Source organism: Cryptomeria japonica, chromosome 8 (assembly GCF_030272615.1).
Source record: "Cryptomeria japonica chromosome 8, Sugi_1.0, whole genome shotgun sequence".
Lineage (NCBI taxonomy): Eukaryota > Viridiplantae > Streptophyta > Pinopsida > Cupressales > Cupressaceae > Cryptomeria > Cryptomeria japonica.
In genome coordinates this window covers 14,433,997-14,460,643 of record NC_081412.1, presented here as the reverse complement: position 1 = coordinate 14,460,643, position 26,647 = coordinate 14,433,997, and the positions used below count along the sequence as shown (strand labels likewise).

Sequence of the window (26,647 nt, the reverse complement as noted above, 5' to 3'; positions counted from 1 at the left end):
CAATCATAAGCCCAGTACGTTTCCACTATATTATTTCCTTAAACTGCATATTGACCACTTAGCTCAAAATTTAATTTTCCCTTTTCGGTCCCGACTCGTGGGTCATTGAATAAAGGCCGCTATGTTTCTTTCGGTTCTTTTCTATCGATTGTAACCAGCTGTGATAATGGCCAAATTCGATTATGCTTATCGTTGTGCTTTCTATCAAGCAGTTACTTTAAAGATAATTCCTTGAGAAATTTAGGCGCCTGTTTTTGTTGAAGACAAGTTATAATAAATGAATTCGTTTATGGTACGCTAAGCTTTAGGGCCCCTTCAGCTCTTTAGATGGTCTCTGATGATTTTTTAAGTTTTGGCTTTTCTCCCTTCTTTCTTCATAGGCTAGATAGATAAGAGAACGTTTTCCTGGGTATAGAGTCTACTCGGTTTTAACCATATTGAGGTAAGTTCTATGACTTTTGGAATCTCACTACTGAACCCAACATCAGGGGCAAATGCACTTTAGTTTTCCTTGTTAGTTTGATGATGCGGATCATATTTATTCCTCTAGTTAGCTCATTTGGGTACCACTGGTGCACCCAACATGACGGATAAAACAGCTGAAAGATGACATATATCTATGACAATGTTGTATAATAGTTTAATTTTCCTTGTTTGTTGGATTGTGTGGGTTTCTTGTAATTTATTAGCTGTGACATTATTCATCTAACTAGCTCATTTGATTTGATGGCTTTTCTGGGTTTTTATCATTGTACGCAATCTTCTCTCTTCCTCTGGTATTATTTTTCGCAGGGTTTGCTTCGAGGCAATATATTATGTAGCATAACCATTTTTAAAGTTAAGGAGGTTTGCGTTAATAGCTCGACTACGTTAAGCACAGCTAGCCTTCAAGTGGTGAATGTTTATAATACTTTAATATAACCTTGGGGTTTAGATGAACGAGGCTTCGAATTATTGCAACTGCAAACAGTGGTCAATGGATCAAAATCCAAAATAGGTATAAATTTGAACAATATATGAGGCGCATGGGATAAAAACTTCTCATGGGCTTCTGCAAGGGGGAATACGCTAAATTGTTACGCGATTGACAATGACTAAAAAGCTACCTTCATATTTACTTTAACCTTGACCTCAAAGTTCTCAAAGTAATGAGATCTGTAAATGGTTTTAAGAAAATTATATGGTAATTGTGGTTTGGGTAGTAATAGCATATATAGATTATCGCGTTAGAGATCAGATCAATGTTGCTATCCTCACTGAATGGGATAGCGGTATAAACGGGACTGGGTGCGACAGATTCCCAGAAGAAAGAATAAATAGATAAATGACATTGAATTTGTATTAGTGTCCAAAGTTGGTAAGGGTATGAGAAATGAAACAAGAGCGGCATTGCAAAAGAGTTCTCAACGAACCAGGATGGGGACAACTCCCACAGAAGTAAAGCAGTAACTAAGAAAACAAATCCTTGAACAAATAAATATAATATACTAAAGTACGAAATTAAAGATCTCCCTGCCAAAAGAAAAACACATTGGCTAATGTAAAAGATATGAAAGGAAAATTGATGTTGTCACAGATAGCTAATTTTGTGCGTCCTCAAAAGAACTATGAAGTCACTGTCAATTGGTTGTAAAGAATGATAAGAATAAATATAACAAAAAATTCATGAATAGAGAACTAATTTATTTCATCCAGTCTGCTATACCACCTAGGATCCGTGGGACCAGTAGAAAGTTCCTGTCGTTCCTGCCCCATCCCCGTGTCCATCATCCCCCCCCCTTCTCCGGGACAGGGACGTCCCCCAGACACAAGGACAAGGCAGGGACGTACCCCTGTCGACCTGCCACCACTACTAAGATGACGGAATGGCGGGACGTTTCGGGGACTCCTCGGAGTCCCTTGTCTATCCCAGGGACGCCTAGGAGTCTCCCAAAGCCCCCACTTAGAAACTCATTTCTTTAGAAAAAAAATGGTGAAAATTTTGTGAAAAATGGCATCCTTGTCTTCAAGTCATATCATTCTCTTGATCGGAATATATACATGAATAAAAAATTTGTATAAGAAAGGAAAAAGACATTTTTTCCTTACTTGTACTTTAAGTTATATTTCACGTGCATATTGGTAGGGTGTTTGAGAATGGTTTCAAATCTCTAAGAGTTATAATGCAGATTCTAGGTTTTAGAAGATTTATAAATTTTCAAACTTAGTCAAATTTTAGAAATTAGCAAGCTCCTATCAGCATTCCCTCACTTTCTCTATCTCACTCTCTTTATCTCCCTCAAACTCTAGACCTATCCTTGTCCCTCTATCCTCTTTCTACCTCTCTCAATTCCACTCTCTTCCCTCTCCGCCAAGATCTAGACCTATCTCTCTACATCTCTCTCACCCACAGACCCCCACAAGGAGTGCTACCCACAACCTTGTTTTGGTGTTGCCCCCAAACCCCCATCAAACTATAAGTCTAAACAAGTAATAGGCCAATGATGAATCATAGTCATAAAAATCTACATAACACATATCCCTTGTTGTAAATCTTTGCATATTCACAGTCAAAGCCACATTCAAGACCCCCACAACGTGCCTCTCGACCCCAAACCTCCACCCACCATTCTTATTGTTTATGGAATCATTTCCATGTCTTTTATGTTTATTAGTTTAAAACTTTAAACTTCACATATTATGCCAAAGTTTCATTTGCAATTCTTTTACTTATTCTTGGTTTGCATTTTGCTTCCAAAGTTTAAGTCATATCATTCTCTTGATCAAAATATATACATGAATTACAACATTTAAGTATAAGAAAGGAAAAAGACATTTTTCCTTTTCTATACTTTAATTTATATTTCACATATATATTGGCAGGTTGTTTGAGAGTGGTTTTAGATCTCTAGGAGTTATAATGCAAATTCTAGGTTCTAGAAGATTTATAAATTTTCAAACTCCATGACTTTCTCTAACTCGCTCTCTTTATCTCCCTCAAACTCTAGACATATCTCTTTCCCTATCACTCTTTCTCTACCCCCTCTCTCTACCTCTCTCAATTCCACTCTCTTCCCTCTCCCCCAAGATCTAGACATATCTCTCTCACCCACAAACCCCCATGAGGGGTGCTCCCCTCAACCTCATTTTGGTATTGCCCCCAAACCATCATTAAAGTATAAGTCTAAGCAAGTAATAAGCTAATGATGAATCACAATCATAAAAATCTACGTTATACATAGCCCTTGTTGCAAATCTCTGCATATTGATAGTCAAAGCCACATTCAAACCCTGCAAGGTGCCCTTGACCCCAAACCTCCACCCACCATGTCTTTTATGTTTATTGGTTTAAAACTTTAAACATCACATAGTATGCCAAAGTTTCATTTGCAATTTTTATACTTATTCTTGGTTTGCATTTTGCTTCCAAAGTTCCAAAACTGTGCCCACCATTGTTATGTTCAAATTTCAAATTTTCAATGCAATCATTTTCATGTTTTTAATGTTTGTTAGTGTAAACTTTACATAGTGTGGCAAAGTTTCATTTACAATTCTTATACATATTCCTTACATATCTTTTTATAACTAATTTTTTAAGTATTATATGCATTTGCTTCACCCCCCAGCATCCCCCTGTCGTCCCCAAACTTAGGCCCTTGGACCCCCCATCTCTGAAACCCATCCTCACGTCCCCCCCTCAAGAAACTTAATGTAACATTACGTTTTTGGGAAATGGGAACTAGGGGAAAACGTCCCCCCACTGCACCGTTGTTGCCATCAAGACATTGTCAAGACATTGGGGATGTCAAGGATACATTCCAGGGACTCCCATGAGTCCTTTGGCTCCCTTAGGGATGCCTAGAAGTCTCTCATGGCTCTTAGTTAGAAATTCCAACTAAAACCAAAAAAAGTGCACTATGGTAGGGTCTAGGTAGCCTAGAGCAATAAACGATATTAAATATAATGTAGAATAAAAGAGGCAAAAATAATAATTGACAATAATACACAAATTTAACATAGTTCATCCAATGTGGGCTACATCCATGGAGAAAAAGTCACCCACTTTCTTTTATTATCTAGCCAAGAGCAAATTACAATCTGATTATCTTTCACATTACACAACCACTTATTTATCAAGCCTTTTTGATGGTTTACAAAGGTCATTTTACATGCCAAAATAATAGTTGACTCTCCTTTTTTCGCTCGGATTGGGTTGATTCTTATCCCTCCTTTCATGTCATGTCACTCCCTCCTCTCCTTTGTCGGTTCCGGATACGCCCACTCGCCCAGATAGATGTGTCACCTTACGGGATGGATCGGCTGCAACCAGTGCCCTACTATTTTAAGGGGCCCCTACCATTCTATAGGCTAGCAAGTTGATTCCTACTATTCTAAAGAGGGGTCAGCTTGCTAGAGTAACAACTAAAACAGTTCTAGAATTGAGCTAGAATAAGCTTGTCAGATAGGTAGATAGGGCCTCCCACCCACCCCAATCTATAGCCGGAATTATGGTTTACCACCCTGCTTCCCGAATCATAGGGGCCTAGCCCACCCGGCCTACTAGTTGAAGGGGCCACCCTTAGAAGAGTAGGGGCCTCCCCCCCCTATGATTCGGGAAGCAGGGTGGTAAACCATAGGGGCCTAGCCCACCCACCCTACTAGTTGAAGGGGCCACCTGGAACCCCTTTAGAATAGTAGGGCCATAGAATTGTAGGGGGGCCTCCCCCCCTTTCTATAGTTGCTAGCAGGTTCCTCGAATTTAGGCGGATTCCCAACTGAGTCGGTTGGGGGCCACAGCCATAGAATAGTAGGGCACTGATTAATTAAGGGTTGGCCCCTACTATTCGCCAAGTGGAGGATAGATAGTGAGGAGGGTGGTGGAATGGCATATTCCTTATTAAAAATGGGCAATTTTTGCTTTGGGAGCACTACCCCAGCAGCTTCTGTTGGGAGAATTGCCCCCAAACCCCTATTGTGTACTCTGCCCCGAATCTCGTAGGAAGGGCTCTGCCCACACCCCTATTGTGTACTCTGCCCCGAATCTCGTAGGAAGGGCTCTGCCCACACCCTTCTGCACTCCCCCGTCAATTGATTTGGGGGAAATCACAGCTGACAAAGTTACCAAAATTTAAACCCAGCAATATGTTTGGTCACCAAATACAAATGCATTGCCCATTGACTCCAACGTTCCACCCACCATTTTTATTGTTCAAATTTCAATGCAATTATTGTCATGTTATTAATGTTTATTAGTTTAAACTTTAATGTATGTTAGTTTAAACATCACATAGTATGTCAAAGTTTCATTTACAATTCTTATGCTTATACCTTACACATCTTTTATAACTAATTTGTTAAATACTATATGTATTTGCACCACCCCTGTCGTCCCCAAATTTAGACATCCCCTTCCCCCCTCAATTTGGATATAACACACTAACTAGTGTGTGAAAATGACTACTTTCTGGTAATAACTAACTAGCCAAGGCCATAAAACTTGTTGGTGACATAACACAATAGCGATAGACAAGCGGTAAGAATAGTGACAGTTCCAATGTGTTCATATTTTTGTTCATCAATATGCCTGAATTTGTTGGTGACATAACACAATAGCGATAGACAAGCGGTAAGAATAGTGACAATTCCAATGTTGACAAAGAAAGAAGTATTTGTGGGGACGATAAATCAAATACAAAAGCTGTATTTGAACAATTCGTCAATTGTTGAGAAAATAGGTAAATCCATTTACAAATGGGAAGTAAATATGGTAACAAAGAATGGACTCCACTTGATTTTGAGATGAGTTACGGACTCTTTAAATTCTCAGTGTGGGCAGTCAATGGATATAGGAGCAACGGCTATTCTCCATACAAAATAGCATCTGATCAAAAACACAAATTTGCATAATACAATTGTTTTTTTAGCAGATTTTTTTGCATTTTTACAGCATTGAGAAGGCAGATTGATAGGATCAAACTAGTAGTAATCGCATAAAAATCTGTTGTGATTTGCAGATTTTGTGTTTTTGATCATGTGCTGTTTTGTATGAAAAATAGACAGCTCCGGATATAAGGTGCGAGGAGCATTTAACAATCAAAATTGCATCCATGAAAAAAGGAAAAAGAACTGCATTAATATTCTCAAGTCACATGATCAACTAGCATAGAATAGACAGGAGCAGCAATCATTCTGCAAAGAGAAGAAAAATGACAAGCGGAAGCCTCTCTAAAGATTATCTTTGTCTACCAGTTCACTCTGATTCTGTCTTAATTTTTTTCTTTTGCTTAAGTATATTTCTCTTTGTTCCTCAAGATGCATTGTCATTGAATCACTTTATGATCAACCAGAAACTTGTGAATCCATCTCAAGTTTCTCCAAAATTCGAGATGAAAATTCTAGTACCTCCTTCCTTCTACTCAAGGTGAACTACATTATCCATCTCAAGTTTCTCCAAAATTCGAGATGAAAATTCTAGTACCTCCTTCCTTCTACTCAAGGTGAACTACTAATGTCAGTTGGATCATGAAAGAGTTAGATTTGCTAACCTTTGGTTCAAAATGAAATTATATTGCATACAAAACTATGTGTAGCTGCATAAAAAATATACTAAACTGGCAATTGAAAGAGGTTGGGGCCTGGTTTGAATAGCCCGAGCTTCTTGTGATAGGTACAGGGTCACGAGGTCCAGTTTTCCCTCTGCCCATATCAGAGAGCGTGTCCTACTAGCGCCACCAATCACATTATACACTGCAGATTATGAGAGTCTACCCAATTCCTGCAGTCTGAAAAAGAAGAAAAACTGATGATATAATACGTTTCCATATCTAGGCCATGTCTAGATAGACTATGCTAGGAGAAATTTAACCCTTGTGAATTTTTGTTCTTTATCATGGTTTTACAAAACTTGAAACACTTGTAGAATATCTGCCTGCCTTGAGTGCTTTGTGCTTAGTGATTTTTACTCCTCATATTGATAGATTGGAAAACTCGAGCTTGCTACTGAGCTTGTCACGAGTTTAAATACAAGGCACATAAATTTTAAACAATCTACAAGGTAAGCTTCCCCGTGTGTTCTTCCAGAATAGTGTCTGATACTCTATTGGTTACTCGCTTTGAAGTGGCCTGTAAAACTACCTTACTGTTATTCCCCACCCCCCGCTCTACTCACCCCCCCACACAGATATATATATACATATATATATATATTAATATATAAGCCACCAAATAAAGCAATAAACTTTTATGGTCCTTTCAAGTCACGTGCCTAATTACTAACTCTCTCTCAATAAATAGATTCATTAATATATAAGCCACCAAATAAAGCAATAAATTTGTATGGTCCTTTTAAGTCACGTGCCTAATTACTAACTCTCTCTCAATCAATCAATAAATAAATAAATTTATTTATTGATTGATTGAGAGAGAGTTAGTAATTAGGCACGTGACTTAAAAGGACCATACAAATTTATTGCTTTATTTGGTGGCTTATATATTAATGAATCTATTTATTGAGAGAGAGTTAGTAATTAGGCACGTGACTTGAAAGGACCATACAAATTTATTGCTTTATTTGGTGGCTGGTATTGCTTTTAAATATGTTCGAAAAAGAAATACATGCTTAATGTCAAGTTTTTGTCCAATTGCAGGGTCTACGATTACAATACCAATTATATACGGAGTACATAAGAGATGTCTGTTAGATTTTCAAGAATCAAGGCAAATACAAATCACAAGAATCAGAACAAGCTTGCGAGAGGTCAGTCTTTCTGTCATGGAAAACAACCATGAAGAGCTAGTAAATGGTGCTTCTGCAGCAAATGTGGTACCAATACGAGGTGAGCCTGCAGTTGTCATTAATGGGGTGCCAGATCCTTCACCAGACTTTGTAAATGAAAATGTAGCCAGGCAACCTGTGACAGAGTGTGCAGCTGAATCTATTGGGCCTTATGGCCAAGGCGAATGGCTGAAAGGAAGGAAAGTCCTTAAAAAGTTCGGAAGAAAATATTTCAAAGGCAAGGTCCAAAACTATGATCCCGAGACAAATTGGTACATGGTGATTTATGAAGATGGTGACAGGGAAGAAATGGAATTGCAAGATCTGCAGATGGTAATGTTACCGCTTGACATCAGATCTCCATTGGAGACATGGTTAATGAAGCTGGCGAAGTATAACACCCCAAAAAATAAATCCCAAAGAAAGATGGAAGAGGAAAATCGGTTCAAAACAAGGAGCACAGCAATGAAAAAGAAAGCCAAGGGTCGAGGGTCACATTGTGCTTCTCATGGGTTCTGTGTGGGCTGTAAGTGACAATTAATATCATCGATCTTCTATTTGTATGGTCTTATATTTCAGAAATTCCCTGTACAAATTGGAGAATTTTTTAATTAAGAATGATAACAGAGAATTCCATGCACCTCATGTTAGTGGGACACCGTTCTTAAATCCAAAAATTCATTTTTGTCAACCATGAGCCTGAATCTTGTTGGTGTGTTAGTGCATGTTTCCTTTGTCATATTTTTTTTTGTCTAAATTATTATTTTAGGCCATGAGGCCTAAATCCAACTAATATGTTATTTAATATCATTTTGAAATTTGGATATGAACTAAATTGTTTCAGTAAAGTAAACTGTTTTCTTTTTATCGAGTTCTGGACTCTAAATCTAAATCAATATTCGCTTAAGTGGTTTGAAATTCAGGTCTCAACAAAACTGCTAAGAATCTTTCTTCGCAAATTTATATGATCTTTGAGACACTATAATTACTTGTAAATCTTGAGCTTTCATCGTATATGTAGCTTTCATCTAAGAGATTCACAAGCTAGACTGATAAAACATTTATCTAGTGGTCCCATAGATGAGGTCTTACGGTATTTTTCTTAGCTGGCATTACTGAGAGCATTTTGGAATCTTTTCCTGTTAACTTGTGGCACAATTTTTTTAGTGCTCTGATATAGATTTTAAGTATTATGCTAATTGCAAATTTACCAGAAAATTATTTGGAAGAAGATAATCAGAAAAATAAGATCTTAACTATGTTGACATGTGCAAAAACTATTCTTAAATATTTTGCTTCTACAGACTTCAAATCCACCCCGCTTATTAAGCTTTTTTTATTTTTCTGTTTTCCAAAAACCAAAATTTCCATTAAATAAAATTTAGATTCTAAATGCATATGGTTGTTTCTGCATGAACAATTTATTGGCAATCATTGGCTTAAGGTTTGGGAGTTGAAGCGTGATTATTGTTTTGGGCTCTCATTGATTAGAGTGTCAATAATAAGTCTACTATGACATCATCACTCATCTCTAAAAAATGGTTTGAATCCTTAGATCTCATATCTGGACACAGCTAAACTGGCTCCAAAAAGTGGTTATAAAATTCGTGTTATTGATTTTTTCAAAAAATCAAAGCCGCAGCTAGTTCTGTTGATCACGATCAACAAATTTCATGTTATTGATTTTTTGGAGTCAGTTTAGCCGCCGCTCTTATATCCAACACAGATTCATATACACAAACTTAACTTGATTAATTTTCATAATTGCAAATTTGAACCCTTATCTTTTAAAATTCAAGTTACATTCAGCTGACTCCTTACAATTAGCCATTATGATTCAATCTAATATATGATTGTATTGATTTGTGTGCTACGTCATTTAAGTACAATCTTCAATTGAAATCACCAAGGCATCTATTGAGCACATCTATAATTTGATTTGTAGAAAAAAACAAAAGAAATCTTGCAGAACCTTGTCCGTGGGTTAAGAGACAAGAAGCATGTTTGAAATAATGTTAAATGGATTGATCCTTTGGATTTCTTAATGCTTAGTGCAGATTTAAGTTGAATGTGTAGATTCAATCACTAGAGATTAGGTTGGGAGCTTTTTAATTGGAGGATCTTTCTTCTTGGGGATTAAAATTAATAACGAAATCAAATAGAATATAGTATTGGAAGGTCACGTCTTGCACATGGTATGATTATACGAAGCTAACTAGATAAGGGGATATATTGGTCATCATTCAAGGCTTGATTAAATGGTCATGTGAAATCAAATAGAATGTAATTTTGGAAGGTCACATCTTGCACATGGTATGATTATAAGAAGCTAAATAGATAAGGGGATATATTGGTCGCAATTCAAGGCTTGATTAAATGGTCATGTACTAACAAAGTGGCCAAATTATTATTAGCAGATGCGTTATTAGTTTGCAATGAATTTGATGGCATATATTTCTCCCAATATTTTTGGAATGCAATAAAGCGACATACCTCTTTGTTAATCATGAGTTGGATTTAGATAATATGGTTGTTTTTGCAGAAGCATCAATATCAACTAGAGATATTTAAGGTTTTACTCTCAGTTCTATTGTGTTTTTGTTAGTTTCTTTTGCTTTGAAAGAATATCCAAGTTCAAATTGACTTAGTTAAGGTATCATCAAATCAAAGAACTTAATGGGTCTTTTACATCTAAAAATTTGTGAAGTTTGAAGTCTTTGGGAGAAAGAGTATTTCAGCAAAATCAAGGGTTCATGAACCTCTTAATTTGTCAAAAGTCAAGTTTCCTGAAATGTTGATTTGTCAAAACAAAATCGAGAAAGAAAGAAAGTTTGTGTTTTTGGCAAAAGAACCTTAGTTTCACAAAAAAAAACTTGGTCCATGAACTCCTTGATTTGTCAAAACACACAATTGCTGAAAAAGAAGTTGATGTGCAAGAAAAAGAGGTTCATTGAAAGAGAGAGTTCTTCAAAATTCATTTTTGTTGAACTCTCATGTAAGTTCAATTTTACTAAAAAGAGGAATATGGTTTGCAAAAGAAGTGTTTTGTTTTCCCAAGGCTTTCATATTTATAGTATTTATTGTGAGGTAGTCCTTTGTTGAAGATGAAACATTTCTTGGTGGGCAATTCTACAATGTCCCCCTTTTTGGAATATGAAAGGAATAACAAGGGCAAGAAGTAAAATGAAATCCAAGTAAGTTATTTTTGAAAGAAGTAAAATTTACCAAAATAGAAAAGCTTGTGAGCAATCATCCAAATATGAAGAAGAGACACAAACTTTTGAAAGGGGAAAAGCAAAGAAAAACCCCTTGTGTATTATGAATGAAGGCAAAGCCTAAAGAGAGAGAGGGAGAGAAAGAAGCTCATTCCAATAATATCAAGAAGTGAAGAATAAGAGGAGAAGCATCTTTCAAATAAAGATGAGGAGAGGAGTTACAAATTAACTCTCATTTCTATGAATGCCACCATTCACAATGTGTGGGTGCAAAGTGTCAACATCCTATTAAAGAGGAAATCTAATATTCCACATATTTGGAATAAATAAAATGAGGTGTGAGAACTCAAATAAGACAAAGGACTTGAAGGGATGCCTTGCAAAATATTCCTTATTTTTACCATTAAAAAATAATTTTTACTTCAAAATGATAATAACTTTGTCAAACATCATAAATTTAAGATAATAATCAAATCAACAAATCAAATCACAATCCTCAAAATCAATCAAATTGTTAAAGCATGAAAGGGGCCCCATACCTTCTAACTCCTAGCCCTAGAGCATGAAAGGGTACTTGTACCTTCTAACTTCTAGCCCTAGAGCATGAAAGGATTGCGTACTTCCAACTCCTAACTCCAAAGCATGAAAGGATTACATACTTCTAACTCCTTGAAGCAGTCACCGGTGAGGAGGGACTTCAAAGAGTTAGTCTAGAGCGGTCAACAAGAGTAAACACAACACAAACACAAAGATACGATGGAGGCAATGCAAAACAGATTGTTTTATTGCATGAAAAATGATTACATCCAACTGGTAACAACCATGTTACAACATATCGACTCACAAGCCTAGTAGAACATACAGAATAGCTCACAATCGGGACCTTGAATAATGAAATCTATCTTCTACGCATAGTCTAGCTACTTGATTCCCTGATTGATTACATTCTAATGCTTGATTACAATTATATATATATCGATCCAAAGGATCCAGTCGGCCCAAAAGGGATCAAAACTCGAAGAACAAGACCTGACGTGCAAAATAAACAAAGTCGGCCTCCACCAAGAGATTCCTTCGGAAAATCCGCAGGATGAAACGTAGATTACGGGGAAAGATCAGCCACACGCCAAGGAACATTGGAATCAACGCCCAAGGCTCTACAAGCTTCGGAAGGGGTTCCGGTAGATCACCCAACATAGGTTTAGGCAACCGATAACAAAGGACCATCAACTGGTAACAAGAAATTGTCAAAGAAATCGATAGCGATATCATGCCGGAAAATAATTCAAATGTGATCTGGTCTGGAAGAAAGAAAGATGATCAAGTCTTCAAGTAGAATCCAACTCCACATGATCCGGTGAGCCAAAATCAAGACACACAAAAAAAAATGTTGAAACTACAAACTGAAAGCAAAATAGAAAGAAAAATGTTTTTGGTTGATGCAAGATTTCTATGAACCGAGGATGCTCATGCATCAGACATCCGGGTTTATTGAAAAAGTGAGCCTTTCACTTTGTTGGAGTCAGAGGAAAACCAAGGTGATCTACCTCTGCCTGAGAAATCCAAGATGAATCTTCAACTGGTCTGTCCTTCCACTTCATAAGATACTCCTTACATTGACTGCTCTTGGTACTACGCACAATCCTACTGTCCAAAATGTCTTCAATCTGATCTGATTCTTTCTAGGGCAATTGTTTCTCCAAGTCTACATTACAGTCCTCATTCAATTCTGGTTCATGATACTAATGAAGATCTACAATGTTAAACATAGGTGAAATACTCAGACTATCCGGTAACTCCACTTCATATGCATTTTCAGAACTAAACTTCCTCAAAATCTTGCAAGGTCCAAACTTTTTCATCTGCAATTTGTTATAAGTTCCAACTGGGAATCTTTCAATTATCAGATATTCCATCACTTCATCGCCAACTTCAAATTCCTTATGTCTCCTCCTATTATCTGCCTTCTTCTTATACTTGTTGTTCATGTCCTCCAAATGTTGCTTAACCTGAATATGCAAGGTTGCCATGTGATCTGCAAAGTCTTCTGCTTCTGAACTTCTCCAGCCTTCACTACTAATATCTCTCAATTCTAATATACCTAAAGGATGCACTCTGGTAAAAATCTCAAAAGGTGTTCTTCCAGTACTACTATTTACTAAATTGTTGTAGGCAAACTCTGCTTGTACAAGGATCAAATCTCAACTTCCGAATTTATCTCTGACTAAACATCTCAACAAATTTCCCAAGCTTCGGTTAACTACTTATGTTTTTCCATCAATGTGTGGATGAAAAGTAGAACTGAACTTCAAATCTGTCTTCATCTTCTTCCAAAGTGTTCTCCAAAAATAGCCAACAAACTGAGTGTCTCTGTCTGAAACTATGCTCTTAGGTAATCCATGCAATCTCACTAATTTCTTGAAAAATAGGTCTGCTACATGTAATGCATCTGATGTCTTCTTACAAGGTATGAAATGAGCCATCTTCGAGAATCTATCCACTACCACAAATATAGAATCATTCATTCTCGGTGTTTTAGTCAATCCAAGTATGAAATCCATGCTTATATCCTCCCAAGGTCTTATCGGTACAATCAAAGGTTTATACAAATCCCACATTCTGACTACTACCTTTTGCAACTTGACAAACTCTACAACTTTGCACATATTTCTTAACATCCTTATGAATCTGGGGCCAAAAGTACTACTCAATCACCAATGCTACTATTTTGTCAATACCAAAATGTCCAGCTAATCCTCCACTGTGTTTCTCCTTTATCAGATTCTCCCTCTTAGAACTCTTAGGCATGCACAATTGAACTCCTCTGAATAACATCTCATCCTGAATGAAGTAATCCAGCCACTCACTTATATCTACCATAACTGTTTTTTTACATGCTTTCCAAGGTTCTACAAAATCTAGGTCATCCTCATATAAGGTCTTCAATTCCTCAAATCCTAATACTATCACTCTCATCTCTGTCAGCAAATTTCTTCTCCTACTCAATGCATCAACAACTTTGTTAGATTTTCCACTTATATGCCTCAACACAAAGGTATAACTCTGCAAAAACTCTACCCATCTCATATGTATTTGATTCAACTTACTCTGACTGTTGAAATATTGCAAAGCTTGATGATCCATATACAACACAAACTCCTTAGACAATAGGTAATATCTCCACTTCTTCAAGGCTTGAACCATGTCATAAAACTCCTGATCATACACTGAATATCTCCTTCGGGCATCATTCAATCTCGCTGAAATAAGCTACTGCTCTCCCTTCCTGACTCAAGACTGCTCCTATTGTTGTTCCACTTGCATCACAATCCACTTGAAATACTTTATCGGTTAACACAGGTTGCTCAGTCATTTTCTACTTCAACAGTTCAAAACTCTTGTTTTCTCCGATGGCCCACTTGAATTCCTTTCGGTCTCCCCTCATGGTCTCAGTCATAGGGTTACAAATTGAACTGAATTTTTTGATAAACTTTCGATAAAAACTAGCCAATCCATGAAATGATCTTACCTCTCCAATGCTTTCCGGTGTAGGCCACTCAACAATTGCTTTTACTTTCTCAGGGTCCATCTTCAAACCATCCTCAGATATCATAAATTTCAAGTAGACTAACTCATCCTTCATGAAAGTACACTTCATAATATTTACCAACAACTTTTCTTCTCTCAACCTCTACAAAACTTGTCTCAATTGCAACAAATGTTCCTCTTTTGTCTTACTGAAAATCAGAATGTCATCCAAATATACAATAACAAACATACCCAAGAATTTCTTCAATACCTCATTCATCAGCCTCATGAAAGTACTCGATGCATTAGTTAATCCAAAAGGCATCACCAACCATTCATACAGTCCTTCATTTGTCTTGAATGTTGTCTTCCACTCATCTCCTTCTCTGATCCCGATCTAATGATATACACTCTTCAAATCTATCTTTGTAAAGTATTTAGCTCCACTCAAACAGATCATTATGTCATCCATCCTAGGCAAAGGAAACTGGTATTTCACTGTGAACTTGTTTACTGCTTTGGAATCAGTACACATTCTCCACTCTCCATCCTTCTTAGGTGCTAATACTGTTGGTACTGCACAAGGGCTCAAAATTTCCCTAATCAAACCTTTCTTCAACAGCTCTTGCACTTGTCTATTCAGTTCTTCATTCTCTGTTAGTGTCATCCGATGTGCAACTTTGTTAGGCAAACTAGCTCCGGGAACCAAGTCCATGCAATGACTGATACTTCTCATAGGTGGCAATCCATCTGGTCCATTATCTGAAATGATGTCTTCATATTTCGTCAACAAATATTTTATCTCTCCTGGTTGTTCCTCTTCCCAACCCATCTAAGAATTTTTTTCCATCCACCAAACAAATTCTAGCATTTGTACAGACTTCAATCTTCAAAGGTTCCTCCAAGGGTAACAAGGTTTGCTTCATCCCATTGGCTACAATAGTGTATGCATTTTTCCTCCCATCATGTACTGTCTGTCTCTCAAATTGTTAAGGTCTACCCAACAAAAGATGACAAATATCCATAGGCATAATATCACACAAGACTTCATCATGATAGTTCCTAATTTTCAATTTCACCAAACATTGATCGCTTACTAACAACTTATGTTCATCCTGAATCCATGCTATCTGATAAGGTTTAGGGTGTTTCAATCTCTCAAAATTCAACTTATTCGCCATCTCTTCTGAAACAAGATTATCTGAACTACCACTATCAGTAACAACTTCACAACACTCACTGGTGTAGACACTTAAAATTGTCTTGTCTTATTTATTTATTTAATTATTTAAGCCTAATTCTTCTATTAATTGAATAAATCTTTATTTATTTAATTAATTCATTAATCCTCTTCTAAGCCTTTTCTCATTTAAATAAATAATTTTATTTATTTAAATTGTCCTTTTCCTAGATTAAATAGATATTTTATTTTTATAATTTATCCCTTCCTCTATTAATTAAATAAATCTTTATTTATTTAATTAATTCATTAGCCTTTTCTACCCATGACACATGACATTCATCTCTTAATTCCTACACTACCTACCCTCTCATCATTTTATTATTTCTTCTACCTACCCTTTAATCCTAGCCGATCATTTATCTTTACACCTCTTAATCTTATCCCTCCGTTTCTTACAGTGTCTTCTAGATAAGAGGATACTCTCCTTCATTATCAACCCTAAGCATTCTAATCAATCTTTTGCGATCAAGTTATAAACCACATTTCCATTCTTTGTTGAGCTCTTGTGCACACATTAAATCTGAAAGCAAATATATCAAGCAAGATCAATGGAGATAGGAAGAATGGAGATTCAAACCCTAGTGGACATGTGATGGTATAATCTTTGTGATTTTGTTGATTTGCATTGTCTTAGGTAATCTTCCTATGTTATGGTGGATCATTGTTGTTGTTAGGCTAGGGTTTTGTGGTTGAATCTATTTTAGTCTTTCAATATTGTTGTTTCCATTATCCACTTTTCACCATACACAATTGGATACCTTACATATAGTCTTGACCAAATTATTCCTCTGCAAGGGCTCTTCACCTCCTCCAACATGACACAAAGCTCTCCTCATCATCAATAGTTCCACATCTTCCAGTTTATTGTCTGATCCGGTGAGGTTTTCTTCCACCATTGTTTCTCTTTCAATATTCTTTGTCTTCTTACACTCGAAAGCACAATGTCCTTCTCCTCCACACTTATAGAAAGTTCCTCTAAATGTCCTCTTCTCTTATCTTCTGAAATTCTCATTTCGGTAGCCATCCGGTTCTCTCCTCCGGTAGAAATTTCTATCATCTTTTCGGTATGAATTACCTTCTTTGTTTACTTCCTTGTCCTTGTTCTGATTTGTACATGTTCATCTACCTCCGATATATCCTCTTCCTCTGGTAAACCTTCCACCTCTTCATCTCTGCCTCTGCTCTTGTTTTTTGTTTAGCTTCTCTTTTGCCTTTAGGGCATACATTCAAATATCTTGCAACTTGTTCAACTTCATCATCAACATGTCTGGATCTGATATTAAACTTGTAAAATGTTTCAGTGTACTCCTTCACACTAGATTCCTTCTGTCTCAAATTTTGCAACTTCCAGAACAGATTCACTTGATAATCGGTTGGCATAAACTTTGACTTCAACATAGCAATCATCTGATCTCATGTCTTAATCTTCTCTTTACCTCTTGTTTGTCTATCAACTTGCAAATGCTCCCACCAAAGAGATGCATGACCTTTCAACCGAGTACAAGAATATTTCACCTTCCTTTTTTCTGTAGTGTTTTCAAAATCAAAATATTTCTCCATCTCCGAGATCCCATCCATCAATTCATTCGAGTCCAACTTCCCATGATATTCTGGTGGGGTAAAATGAGTTTTAGTATTCATGCTACTCAAAATCCTCAAAAACCTTTCATCATCCAGATCAACCGCCAATGGGTTTACTTGTTCCATTGGGTCTTCTTCTCATTCATCTTCACTTACATCTTCAATATGTCGACCTCTTCTCTGGGATGTCTCCACGGCTTCCAATCGGGCTGCTATCCCTTGCAACATTTCCATCACAACAGGGTCTTCATTCCCACGCGCTCCACCATTCCTAGCTCCTCTTCGCGCCATCGTTTACGCCAATCCTCTGCAGCTGCAGGTTGGATCCATAATTCGCCACCCTACAACAAAAATCTCAGGACACACAACCTCCAGTATGAAAACTCGCTCTGATACCACTTGAAGTAGTCATTGGTTAGGAGGCACCTCAAAGAGATCAATCCGGACCATTTGGCAAGAGTAAACACAACAGAAACACAAAGATATGATAGAGGAAATGCAGAACAGATTGTTTCATTTCATTAAAATTGATTACAACCAACTGGTAACACTCCTACATCACTTGAAGTAGCCATCGGTTAGGAGGGACCTCAAAGAGATCAATCCGGACTGGTTGGCAAGAGTAAACACAACGGAAACACAAAGATATGATGGAGGAAATGTAGAACAAATTGTTCTATTTCATGAAAATTTATTACAACCAATCGATAACCGGGGTTGCTCCTGCATCACTCCTACAAGGCTCTTCCTCTCATTCAAACTAATTTCTTGATAATTTGCGTGATTAATGTTAATTGATATTTCTTGATGGATTGGTAATCAATCCCTTGAATAATATTTGAATATTCTTAAGAATAATTGAATGAATTTCTAAAATTATATGTATTGTTGAGTGTATTTTGGGAATTCTACCTTGAATTGATGAATTAAATTATAGATTGGTGCTTGATTGATGCTTAATTAATTAATGTCCTACTATTCTGAATTATCTTCTACTATTCTAAATTATCTTCTAAGTTGCTACTCTAAACTAAGGACTTGGATTACTTCTTCTCATAAGTCTTTTATTTATTATTCTGTGCTCTGATTGATATAATCTAAATTATTCTTCCTTGATACCCTCTCAAATAAATTGATCCCCATTTTATATCTTAAATTAAGGGAGAGTCACGCCTCTTCATGTGGTAAGGGATACATCTCTTCAAAAAGTGTTGCTTGTATTATTTTAATTAATCACTAATAATAATATTCCTTCTTACCTAGGTCAGCACTTTATAATGAACTCTTTTAATTAATTGTTGATAATTATATTATTTCTTACCTTGGTCAACCCCTTAGAATAAATTGCTATTATTCTTTAATTCCTTTAATTTGGGTCAACCTCTTACAAGGAAATACTATTATATTTTTGTTTTTTTATTGCCTAGGTTTAATTAATATAAAGGCCCATGCGATCTAATCTTACAAGGCTACGATATATTTTTATTAAGGGTTACTAACCCTAGTTTGGTAGGGGCATTACAAATTCAATTGTGGCAGTTCCAAAATGTTCAACTTCTCCAACGAATGTATAAAAGGGCAATTCAATGTTCTTTGTGAGTAGATCTACGAAGATTGTTCTAGGAAGTTTTAGGTTGATCAAAGATTGTTGGGAAGGGGTTTTTTGAAATCATGGCTACAATGCACAAAACAAAAGGAGGTTGTCATTGAAGACAAATCCTATGTTTGAAGTCGTGTAATTAGTTCCTACCTGAAGGTGATAAAACTATTGCAATTGTGAATTGAATAAAACTCCATTGGTTTTACTTTTCTTTATGAATTTGATGAGATGTTATATTCCTAAGATTGGTACTGAATATATGAATATACATTTGAGAATTGTTGTGATTGTGAATATTGTTTCATTTTTGTGTTGTGGGCTCCTAAAATCAATTGCATGATAAGGCTCTTGATTTTAGACTACATAATTTGGTATCAAAGTAAGGCTTTCTTGTTAGGAGGTGTAGACAAGTTGTAGAAAGTAGAAGCAATAGGTGTCTATAGAACTCTAGAAACTATTGAAGGTGTGAGGAATTATGCACTTGCAAAGAATGGAGAGAGATGTTAGTTAATTGTGAGGGATAAATTTATATGAAATCTAGTAGAGGTAATATAGAGGATTGTTGTGAAAAGATTGAAAGAAAAATTCCCTTGAGAAGAACAAATCCTAGAATGAAGGAAATGTTTGAGTAGCTTTGTGTTGAAATGACAAATGAATTAAGAAATTTAGTTGCAAGTTTGAGGAGGGATTCCAAATTGAAAGAAGAACCTGATGATGAAGAAGTGATAGATGATGAGTGAGAAAGAGAAAATGAACATTTAGTAAATGAAGGAGAAGAATGCTTCCCAGGAGCTCTTTCCGAAATAAGTAAGGGTAATCGAATGGAGGTCCCAAATTTTTATTAAGCATTAAACCTTAAAGAGATAATAGAACGGGTAATGAATTGGAAGAATATGTTGACTTGGAAGAAACTTGTGACCCACAAAGGATAAATTTGGCACAAAAAAAACTTAAGAGACATGGAAAGATGAGTTACAAAGAGAAAGAGTCGCAAATAATGAGATGATGATAACTTGATGGATACAAATGGTAAGATGAGGATAACCATAGCCCCTTTTGCAAACCCTATTGAAGCAGCCACCGGTTAGGAGGGACCTCAAAGAGATCAATCTGGACCGGTCAGCAAAAGTAAACACAATAGAAGCACAAAGATATGATGGAGGCAATGCATAACAGATTGATTTATTTCATGAAAATTGATTACAACCAACCGGTAACAACCGGGTTACAGAATTCGGCTCACGGACCTTTTAGAACATGCTCAAAATATAGAATAGGTCACAATCAGGATCTTCAATCTTAAGATCTATCTTCTACACTCAGTCTAGCTACTTCATTCTTCGATTGATACATTCTAATGCACAATTAAAACTATATATATGATCCAAGGGGATTTGCTCGGCCCAAAAAGGGATCAAAACCCGAAGAACACAACCTAACATGTAAAATCAACAAGGTCGGCCTCCGCCAAGAGATTCCTCTGGAAAATATAAAGGATGAAGTGTAGATTGCAGGAAAAGGTCGACCATACGCCAAGGAACATCACAATCAACGCCCAAGGCTCTGCAAGCTCCGGAAGGGGTTCTGATAGATCACCAAAATAGGTCCAAGCAACCGGTAACAAGAAATTGTGAAGGAAACCGATAGCGATATCTTGTCGGAAAATGATCCAAATGTGATGCAGTCTGGAAATAAGAAAGATGATCAAGTCTTCAAGTAGAATCCAACTCCACAGGATCCGATGAGCCAAAACCGAGACACGCAGAAAGAAATGTTGAAACTACAAACAAGAAGCAAAACAGAAACAAAAATTTTTTTGGTTGATGAAAGATTGCTATGAACTAGGGATGCTCCTGCATCACCTATGATTGTTAAATGGCTAGAACATCTTCAACCAAGAGGAAATTTAGGAGGATTTGTTTATTCAATGTCCCGTATCTACTAGAAGTCTTGCAAACATCTATGGCCCAAGGGTCCAAATGGTAAGCTAGTTGACTCTTTGGGAAGGTGCACAAATGTGAGGTTACTAGTTTTAGGATCATTTCTATTTGAAAAAATAGTACAAGAAGAGATTGGTGCATTTTCCTCTATTAAATGCTTGGTTGTTAGAAATGGGAAAGTTGGTGGTGTCTAATGTCTTTGTCGATGCTAACTTTGTTAGAGCTATTGCGAGAAGATATGATACCAAAACAAGGAAGGTTTTGGTAGGAACTAGAGTCCAAATGATTGTTTTACTAAGGAACCCATTTTTATGTGCTTGGTTTGAGCAAGGATTAAAAAAATGTGATTAACTTTTACACCTTCAGAGAAACATATCAACTTCATAAGGCTTTTTATAGCTCCATTCACATCCCAAGACACATAATAAAAGGCTTAGATACAAAGCCAATCAAGATCTCATTTTTGGAGAAGGAACCGTTTGGATTGGAAACATTTGAAGACTACTTCATCAATACCTATCACTTTTTGTGCTAGAATGTTGGAGACAATGCTAAATTGAAGACCCTGATTAACTTAATGTATATGGCATTAGACATTCAAGATAGCATGGTTAACATTGAGTTTTATTTTGCAATTTTTCTTGCAAATAAATTGAATAAGAAGATGGTGATCATCAAGGCCAATGAACGGAACTTTAACTTTAAGTGGTACTCACTCATGTGCCACATGTTCTTGTATGTTGGTATAGGTTTGTGGGACAAGACCCTACAAATTATAGACATTGATAAGAAGAAGAATCCCCTCTTTGTGTAGTGTTGGAATTATATTTGGGATATGGATTGTAATAATTCAAGTTTTGTAGTTTTCGAAGAATTCTTTGTCAGAAAGCTACTAGCATATTTTGGAGATATAGAGGATTCCAAGTAAGATTAAGGATTTTTTGAGGCCTATTTGAAGGACTCCACAACTTGTAATTAGACATAATTGGGGTGATTGTTAGTTGCACACTTACACAACCACATTCAAAATATATGGGTGTTGTATTAAGCCCTTTTTGCCAAGATGTGTACCTAAAAGAATTATATATTTGGAGACAATTGGGCATATGAATAAGTCAGATAAGAATTATTTAAGGAATTAGAAGAAATGCTTTTTTTTCCTCACCTCTGTGAAGTTTTTTTATTTCTTAACTGTTAACAAGGGAGGTATAGATTGGATCTATCCAATTTTGTAGTCATATAGGATATCCTTTGAGTGCCCTAGGATTAATTTTGACCCAAATGGACTCCTCAATCAAGTTAGGGTTGGTGTTAAGAGGCCTCCTTTCATTCATGAGGTCTATTTTGATGAAGATGTAACAAGGAATATCCTCACAATTAAGGAGGCAATGGATAAAAGGAGAAAATGGTTTGGGATCATTAGGGGTGAGAATTTGAGAATAGAAAATAATCCTAAGTTCCTTGATCCTTTTATAGATGTAGAAAATCAAATGATCTAAATTCAAAATGTAGACCAATTGATGGCAGATGAGGAAAAAGTACCTATGACTCGAAGGGATCCTAGTGCTCTGATCAAACAATATGTCAAATCTAGGAGTGAGGAACCAGAGGAGAAATCTCAAACTATTTTCATCTCTAAAGCACAACAATTTAAGAGGCAAAACATTTTTGATCCAAAAGATAAAGGTAAATTTGTTGAGATTGTTGAAATTGAAGATGTAGTAGAGGAGATGGCAAGGCGAGAGAGGCTATAGAATTTGAGTCCTCGCCACCTAGGATGATTTTCCCACTGATGCCTACAAGTATAAGTGTGGAAAACCTCAAATTTACAATAGATAACACAAATCATATAGGGCTTCTAGCTTGTCACAAGTTTTTGTCTGATGATGAATTTGTTAAGACCCAATAATTTAGGGATTATGTTGTGAGGGTTAGAAAGGATGAGTATTAAAGAAGAGTGGTCTATATAATGTCAATTGGGAGAATGTTAGAATAGTTGAAATCAACCTTGCATTCCTATGTCATTTTCTTGTGCCTCCATATTCCTTGGCAAGTGTTCTAGGGACACGAGAGAAAATATTTATTATTATTTCCTATGGAAAATTGTAATACATCCCATAGAGGTGGACAAATTTTAGTGGTAGTTACAAAGAATTTTGAAAGAATATTTTTTCTCGGCACCCACTCTCTAGGTAAAGATCACCCATTAATTCACATTGACATGTCATTTGCATGATACCCTGAATTGGGTGCCCATGTTTTCATGTTCTAGGATTGAGCCATTGGAGTCACTAGGGAGTACTGGAGTACTTGGGTTGAACCAAGTTTGATTGGTTATGGGTTAGGTGTCCATGTGAAGGTCTTGTGATTATTAATTATTTTTACTAAGTTTACAAATATTCCACTAAGGGGTCATACGATTTGGAGGTTGTATCTATCTCCTTTTGGGGGAATCTATAATATTTTTCTCACAACATCTTCTCTATAAATTGATGCCTCGGGTTGGTACAATAAAAATAGCTTTTTTTAGTTTATAGAAGTAACAAAGTGTTGTCAAATTAAAGACATAAAGTGGTAATTAATGTATTGTAATCTTTCTATTCACCTGATAATTCATGATTGGTCTCTCTTCTTAGTGGAGTTTTTCTATTTGAGGGTTGCTCCATGTAAATTCTATGTTGTGATATATTTTTGTTATGTTTTTTATTTGTGCTTCTTTGTTTCTACTTTCTTATGGTTAAGTGGTATTCATTTTCATAATGTTCTATATTCATATAAGATAGATTTAATAATCATGTTAAAGTGGTTATTTTTGGCACAACAGGGATGAATATTCTGATGATTTATAGTATTAAGGCAACTTAATTTTCAGATTTGCATGCAATCATAGATTTTAATTGGATATAGTATAAGCCTTGAATCTCGTCAATATTATGGATAAATTTTCAAAATTTTCTCAAAAAAAAACAATAAAAATGAGTCGGAACTATTTAGAAACCAAATAGAAGTTGAAAATAAAATGAATGAGTGACCAATAATATAGAGACATCATGTGAAATGTAATTGGACCTCTTTATAAAACTATTGAATAACTCATTGAATGGTTGAACTACCACACACCAATGTATAAAGAGGATAAAATTGATAGTTGTGGGGGTAGTGAATTGGAGAGAGAAGTGCTGAAAATTTGATACAAAAGACTAAAAAGGAGAAAAGAAGATTGAATGCAAGTGTGCCTTGAATGATAGATTTTTCTTGTTATCCTAAAATTGCAAATCTATAAAAATTAAAATTTCGTTTCTTGCATAGTATTTTTATAATTGTTGTTGAATGTGACTATGTGATTGGGATACCTAGCAAGGAAACCTAATGTCATTTGCAATAAGTGGTATCAAAGCTAGGTTGTTACAAAGAGTCAATTTTTATGAAGAACCAATTTTTGTGATCATGTCTAGAGAAGAATTCCTAGTTAGATTTGATATAGGAAGAGAAGATAGGGAAAACTTGCAACTACAAAGGATGTAAAAAGACATGGCACATAAAGGATGTGATCGAATAGGAGGATTTCCATGGGGTAGTTATGTAGTGATGTAGAGATGATGAGAGGAATAACCATGATATTAGAATTAATAGACGTATAACAAAGAATAGGGGTACATGTTGATGACACCAATGAGGATGAAGAAGAGAAAGTGGTGAAAGGAGAAATGAAGCAAATGAAGGTGTATTGGACCAAGAAAAAGAAATATTTTTAAGGACAATATCTAGAATCAAAAGTAGACCAAAGATTATCCTCCCAATTATAATGGAAGTTTAAATCCTAAAAAAATCATAAATTAGATATATGAGATGGAGAAATGATTCAATTTTGAAAGAACTCGAGATGATAGAAAATTGAAATATGTCTATACTAAATTGAAAGGACACGTGTCCGTATAGTGGGATCCCTTATGGATGGATCAACAAAGAAGAGAAAAGGAAAAGATAAAGCCATGGGATAAAATAATAACTAAAATGAATGCTAAGTTATTACCAATAGATTATCACTTAAGTTTTTCTGAAAGTTGCAAAATTTTAAATAAAGAGAATCCAATATCAAAGACTATTTAGAAAAAATCTATTGATTGAGTATAAGAGTGAGACATAGAAGATGATATTGAGAAAGTTTCAAGGTATCTAAATGGTCTATGTTTGTCCATGCAAGGTGAAATAAGTCTAGTTCGATTACAAATAATTGAAGAAGCCTATCAGTATGCCTTGAAGGCAGAGGATAAGCTTAATAGAAAATAAAACAACAATTCAAGAGGGGGAAGAAACTCACAAGATAGAGAATAATATAGTAGTGAGAGAGGTTGGTCCATGAAATAAGAAGATGCTATTACCTCTCGAACAAGTTCTTGCACTCAAGAAACTAGAGGAAGAGGTCTAGAGGTAGAGGTGATTATTCATAAAGAAGAGGAAATTCTGGAAGAGTAACAGGGTTCATTAGTATGTGTTAACAATGTCAAGAAATAGGGCATAGGGAATATGAATGTTCTTAAGTACAACAAAGTAACAATAAAATAAAAATAGCAAATTCCATGTGGCTTAAGTGGAGCAGTAAATAATAGCACCATCTAAGCATGGAGAAAACCCAAAAGATTTAGAATATTTGATTTTGAGGACAGTCCTATTTAAATAAAATAAAAAAGATAAGGAAGAACTAGCATCTCGCATAGAGAGGAATTTTTTTCTAGACCAAATATAACTCTAAAAATAAATGTTGTAGATTCATCACAAACAATGGGAAAACTAAAAATTTGGTATTAGAAGAGATGGTGGAGAAGTTGCAATTGAAGAGGATGAAACACTCTAATCCCTACAACGTATCTTGTTTGCAAAATGTACATCAAGTATTGGTGAACGATCAATGTCTAATTAATTTTCATATTGGTAATAACAAAAATGAGACAATATGTGATATTATGTTAATGGATGCATACCATATTTTGTTGGGCAAACCTTGGTAGTATGATAGACAAGTCATTCATGATGGAAAAATATATTTTAATAAAATAAAAAAAATGGAAAATATTACACTTTAAATCCCATAAAAGATAAGGATGACGAAGTAGAGAATTGAAAAATATTTTTTGAAATATTTGAAGGAGAAAGCCTATTACGCTTTCATTATAAAGTCTACAAGGGTTATGCCACCAAAGAATAAAAGTTAAGGTGTTTAAGAGGTGTTTTACCTAGCTAGTTCATCACCTAGGCCCTCTTAACACATGTTATTTAAGTTTAATTAGGGAACACATAGGATATTCATCACTTAGGTCAGAAGACTATTTTTAGAAGTATTAGTTGTCATGTGATATTATCTTGACATTTACTTCTTGTTTCCTTGATAATTTAATATCATTGGATCATTCATTCATTCTCATGAGAGATGGGTTCTCGTAAACCACTACTCATGAAACATGGGTCAATGAGTTTGATTCAGTAACTACATAGTTGAATCCTGATATAAATATCATAGTTTGATTGGCTATGGTAAATATATCCTACTTATAAATTAATGAGCTAAAGGGGCTCTATAATGAATGGTTCATAAGGCACAACACTTGTTGAAGGTTTTGCAAATGGGGTTGCAAGCTAAGTGGATTTAACCTTGGAAGAAACTCTATGGTTAAGTGTGATTGACTTATAGTACTGGGATGGATGGCCTCCCAAGAAGTCCCAATGCTTCACCTTTGTGAGCATAACCTATATGTAATGAGTGCTAAGTGGACCATTCATTCTTATGAG

The 26,647-nt window shown here is 35.7% G+C and overlaps 1 protein-coding gene across 1 annotated transcript; it reads left to right on the top strand.

Moving 5' to 3' along the window:
• The first annotated feature begins 273 nt into the window (after positions 1-273).
• Positions 274-8,444, top strand: LOC131048792 (dirigent protein 17). The gene is made up of 2 exons (XM_057982860.1): positions 274-292; positions 7,626-8,444. Exon 2 carries the CDS (start codon positions 7,751-7,753, stop codon positions 8,285-8,287), a length of 537 nt encoding a protein of 178 aa, XP_057838843.1. The 5' UTR covers positions 274-292; positions 7,626-7,750; the 3' UTR covers positions 8,288-8,444.
• The last annotated feature ends 18,203 nt before the right edge of the window (positions 8,445-26,647 follow it).